Source organism: Coregonus clupeaformis, chromosome 35 (genome assembly GCF_020615455.1).
Source record: "Coregonus clupeaformis isolate EN_2021a chromosome 35, ASM2061545v1, whole genome shotgun sequence".
NCBI lineage: Eukaryota > Metazoa > Chordata > Actinopteri > Salmoniformes > Salmonidae > Coregonus > Coregonus clupeaformis.
In genome coordinates, this window is record NC_059226.1 from 492,501 (window position 1) to 496,790 (window position 4,290).

At 46.5% G+C, this 4,290-nt stretch overlaps 1 protein-coding gene across 1 annotated transcript in view; it reads left to right on the forward strand.

Annotated features, from left to right (window-relative positions):
- The window catches only part of LOC121550558 (regulator of G-protein signaling 9-like), a 23,321-nt gene extending 20,823 nt beyond the window's left edge, over positions 1 to 2,498 (forward strand). The window contains exons 14-18 of the mRNA XM_041862869.2: positions 335 to 450; positions 1,017 to 1,104; positions 1,292 to 1,430; positions 1,869 to 1,951; positions 2,218 to 2,498. Of these exons, the coding sequence (XP_041718803.2) occupies positions 335 to 450; positions 1,017 to 1,104; positions 1,292 to 1,430; positions 1,869 to 1,951; positions 2,218 to 2,377 (586 nt within the window). The 3' untranslated portion in view covers positions 2,378 to 2,498. The remainder of the gene's footprint in view (positions 1 to 334; positions 451 to 1,016; positions 1,105 to 1,291; positions 1,431 to 1,868; positions 1,952 to 2,217) is intronic.
- Positions 2,499 to 4,290: the final 1,792 nt, after the last annotated feature.

A 4,290-nucleotide genomic window follows, 5' to 3' on the forward strand; every position in this document is an offset into this window, starting at 1 on the left:
TTCTCTCCCCCTCGCTCTTCCTCCCCCTCGCTCTTCCTCCCCCCCCCTCTCTCCCCCTCGCTCTTCCTCCCCCTTCTCCCCCCTCTCCCCTCGCTCTTCCTCACCCTCCCTCTCCCCCTCGCTCTTCCTCCCCCTTCTCCCCCTCTCTCTCCCCCCTCGCTCTTCCTCCCCCCTTCTCCCCCGCTCTCTCCCCTCGCTCTTCCTCCCCCCATCTCTCTCTCCTCTCTTCCTCCCCCTTCTCCCCCCTCTCTCCCCCTCGCTCTTCCTCCCCCTTCTCCCCCTCTCTCTCCCCCTCGCTCTTCCTCCCCTTCTCCCCCACCTCTCTCTCCCTCAGTGTGGACACCCCCACTAAGTTGAGTGTGGAGCGCTGGGTCCTGAGCTTCTGGGAGCTGATCAGTGACCCTCGAGGCAGAGTCGACTTCAAGCTCTTCCTCAAGAAGGAGCACAGTGGTCAGTACACACACACACACTCGTTCTCAATTAGTTTTTCCTCGATTTCTTGTGTCCTGTCCTCCTCAAAGCGTACTGGGTGAAAATATCAAAAGTTCCTCCAACAGAGGACGCAAGGGATTGAGGAAAGATTCATAGAAAATTGCACCCTATGTTGTGCACTGTGTAGGGAAAAGTGGTGCACTGTGTAGGGAAAAGTAGTGCGCTGTGTAGGGAAAAGTAGTGCACTGTGTAGGGAAAAGTAGTGCACTGTGTAGGGAAAAGTAGTGCACTGTGTAGGGAAAAGCAGTGCACTGTGTAGGGAAAAGTAGCGCACTGTGTAGGGAAAAGTAGTGCACTGTGTAGGGAAAAGTAGTGCACTGTGTAGGGAAAAGTAGTGCACTGTGTAGGGAAAAGTAGTGCACTGTGTAGGGAAAAGCAGTGCACTGTGTAGGGAAAAGGGTGCCATTTCATTTCGGATGCAACCTGTGGTTTACCTTGCATACTGTGGAATGCAGCTCAGCTAACCTAGCATTATGTCTGTGTGTGCATGTGCATACGTGTGCTTTCTGTGTGTGTGTGTACAGCGGAGAACATGGCGTTCTATGAGGCAGCTGAGGAAATGAGATGGGGAGCGGCATCTGCTATTCCAGAGAAGTCCCAGTTCATCTTCAAGTGAGTTACACTGGAGAATGTGTGAGAGAGAGGGCGAGAGAGTTGCTGCTTGGTTTTTAACCTGTGTGTGTGTGTGTGTGTGTGTGTGTGTGTGTGTGTGTGTGTGTGTGTGTGTGTGTGTGTGTGTGTGTGTGTGTGTGTGTGTGTGTGTGTGTGTGTGTGTGTGTGCGCGTGTGCGCGTGTGCAGCACCTTCCTGAAACCCGGAGCTCCTAGATGGATCAACATTGACGGTCGTACCATGGGGCTGACAGTGAAGGGACTGGTTGTTCCTCACCGCTACGTCCTCGACGCTGCCCAGACACACATCTTCCTGCTCATGAAGAAGGTGTGTGTTGTGTATTAGTCCCTCCAAACAGAGGGGTCAGGCTCATTCATCACACCAGCATAGTTCACTGAACCACCTCAGTTACACAACTAACGCACAATATACAAAGGCTACAGTTTGCTGTTTTTTTTTTTTAGCTGTTAGCTAAATAATAGAAAGTTATTTGTCATAATGCACAGCTGGAATGCAAGATTGTGTGGCCGTTCCATAACTTCAGAATGAGGAATTGGCGTGCTCAACTCAAAAGTTTGTAGTAACGAAAAGTATTTGGGTGCCGGGTTCAAAAGACATCCACTGGAAAAAAGGAAAAACCCTGCACTCACTGAAATATTATTCTAGTTGTAATGCATTTTTATTTATTTGCAGCAGAGGTGCTGCAAAAAAAATACATTAAAACTTAAAGCTTTCATAATGTCCCCTCCTCTGTCTCTATCCCAGGATACCTTCTACCGCTACCTCAAGTCTCCAGTCCACAAAGACATGCAGAAGAGGGCTCTGGTCCCGGCCCCTCACGTCTTCACGTAAGATGCTGCAGGATATACTGCACCCACACAATATCATTGTTTATTGGACTGTACATTCACCTGTCTCTACCAAGCAATAGAGCTAATATCATGTGTATGTGGTTGCATCGCTCTTCTTTTACAAGAGACATTCAGCTACTCTTGGAGGAACGTGGACATTCAAGAAAAGCAGTGGTCTTGATTTGCAACATGAATCTGATCAACGCTCACCTCTTGTCTCCTCCCCCTCTCTCCTCTCTCTCTTCCCTCTTCCCCCTCTCCAGTGATGCCCAGTTGGAGGCCAATGAGAGGAATCGTAACCCAGGCATCAGCCCCATCATTCTGTGGCAGCAGGAGGAGGAGGAGAAGGCAGCAGCAGCTGTTGCTGCCAGGCCCATTGACGTCAAAGCCATGATGGCCACCAACAAGCTGGACAGGAAGTAGAGAGAGCCCAGGGCACCATGGGAAATGGAGTTTAATATACATACTGTTGTTCATCTAATATATATATACACTACCAGTCAAAAGTTTCGACACACCTACTCATTCAAGGGTTTTTGTTTATTTTGACAATTTTTTACATTGTAAATTAATAGTGAAGACATCAAAACTATGAAATAACACATATGGAATCATGTAGTAACCAAAAAAGTGTTAAACAAATCAAAATATATTTTATATTTGAGATTCTTCAAAGTAGCCACCCTTTGCTTTGAAGACAGCTTTGCACACTCTTGGCATATTAAGATACTATATCAAATGGATAATTATGCTGTAATGGATAATTATATACATCTGGAAGAGCCATAAATGTACAGAGTAGGGTGATATAAGATAAAATGTATAACTGTACTTCGAAGAGAAAGCTAGCCAGAGATAAGTTATTGTTACCAGTCTGCAGCCAGAGATAAGTTATTGTTACCAGTCTGCAGCCAGAGATAGATAACAGTTATTGTTACCAGTCTGCAGCCAGAGATAGATAACAGTTATTGTTACCAGTCTGCAGCCAGAGATAGATAACAGTTATTGTTACCAGTCTGCAGCCAGAGATAGATAACAGTTATTGTTACCAGTCTGCAGCCAGAGATAGATAACAGTTATTGTTACCAGTCTGCAGCCAGAGATAGAGAACAGTTATTGCTACCAGTCTGCAGCCAGAGATAGAGAACAGTTATTGTTACCAGTCTGCAGCCAGAGATAGATAACAGTTATTGCTACCAGTCTGCAGCCAGAGATAGAGAACAGTTATTGTTACCAGTCTGCAGCCAGAGATAGATAAGTTATTGTTACCAGTCTGCAGCCAGAGATAGAGAACAGTTATTGCTACCAGTCTGCAGCCAGAGATAGAGAACAGTTATTGTTACCAGTCTGCAGCCAGAGATAGAGAACAGTTATTGCTACCAGTCTGCAGCCAGAGATAGAGAACAGTTATTGTTACCAGTCTGCAGCCAGAGATAGATAAGTTATTGTTACCAGTCTGCAGCCAGAGATAGATAACAGTTATTGTTACCAGTCTGCAGCCAGAGATAGATAACAGTTATTGTTACCAGTCTGCAGCCAGAGATAGATAACAGTTATTGTTACCAGTCTGCAGCCAGAGATAGATAACAGTTATTGTTACCAGTCTGCAGCCAGAGATAGATAACAGTTATTGCTACCAGTCTGCAGCCAGAGATAGATAACAGTTATTGTTACCAGTCTGCAGCCAGAGATAGATAACAGTTATTGTTACCAGTCTGCAGCCAGAGATGGATAACAGTTATTGTTACCAGTCTGCAGCCAGAGATAGATAACAGTTATTGTTACCAGTCTGCAGCCAGAGATGGATAACAGTTATTGTTACCAGTCTGCAGCCAGAGATAGATAACAGTTATTGTTACCAGTCTGCAGCCAGAGATAGATAACAGTTATTGTTACCAGTCTGCAGCCAGAGATGGATAACAGTTATTGTTACCAGTCTGCAGCCAGAGATAGATAACAGTTATTGTTACCAGTCTGCAGCCAGAGATGGATAACAGTTATTGTTACCAGTCTGCAGCCAGAGATAGAGAACAGTTATTGTTACCAGTCTGCAGCCAGAGGTTAGTCAGCCGAGTCTCCTGAGTGGCGCAGTGGTCTAAGGCACTGCATCGCAGTGCTAACTGTGCCACTAGAGATCCTGGTTCGAATCCAGGCTCTGTCGCAGCCGGCCGCGACCGGGAGACTCATGGGTGGCGCACAATTGGCCCAGCGTCGTCCAGGGTAGGGGAGGGAATGGCCGGCAGGGATGTAGCTCAATTGATAGAGCATGGCGTTTGCAACGCCAGGGTTGTGGGTTCGATTCCCATGGGGGGCCAGTATAAAAAAATATATATATA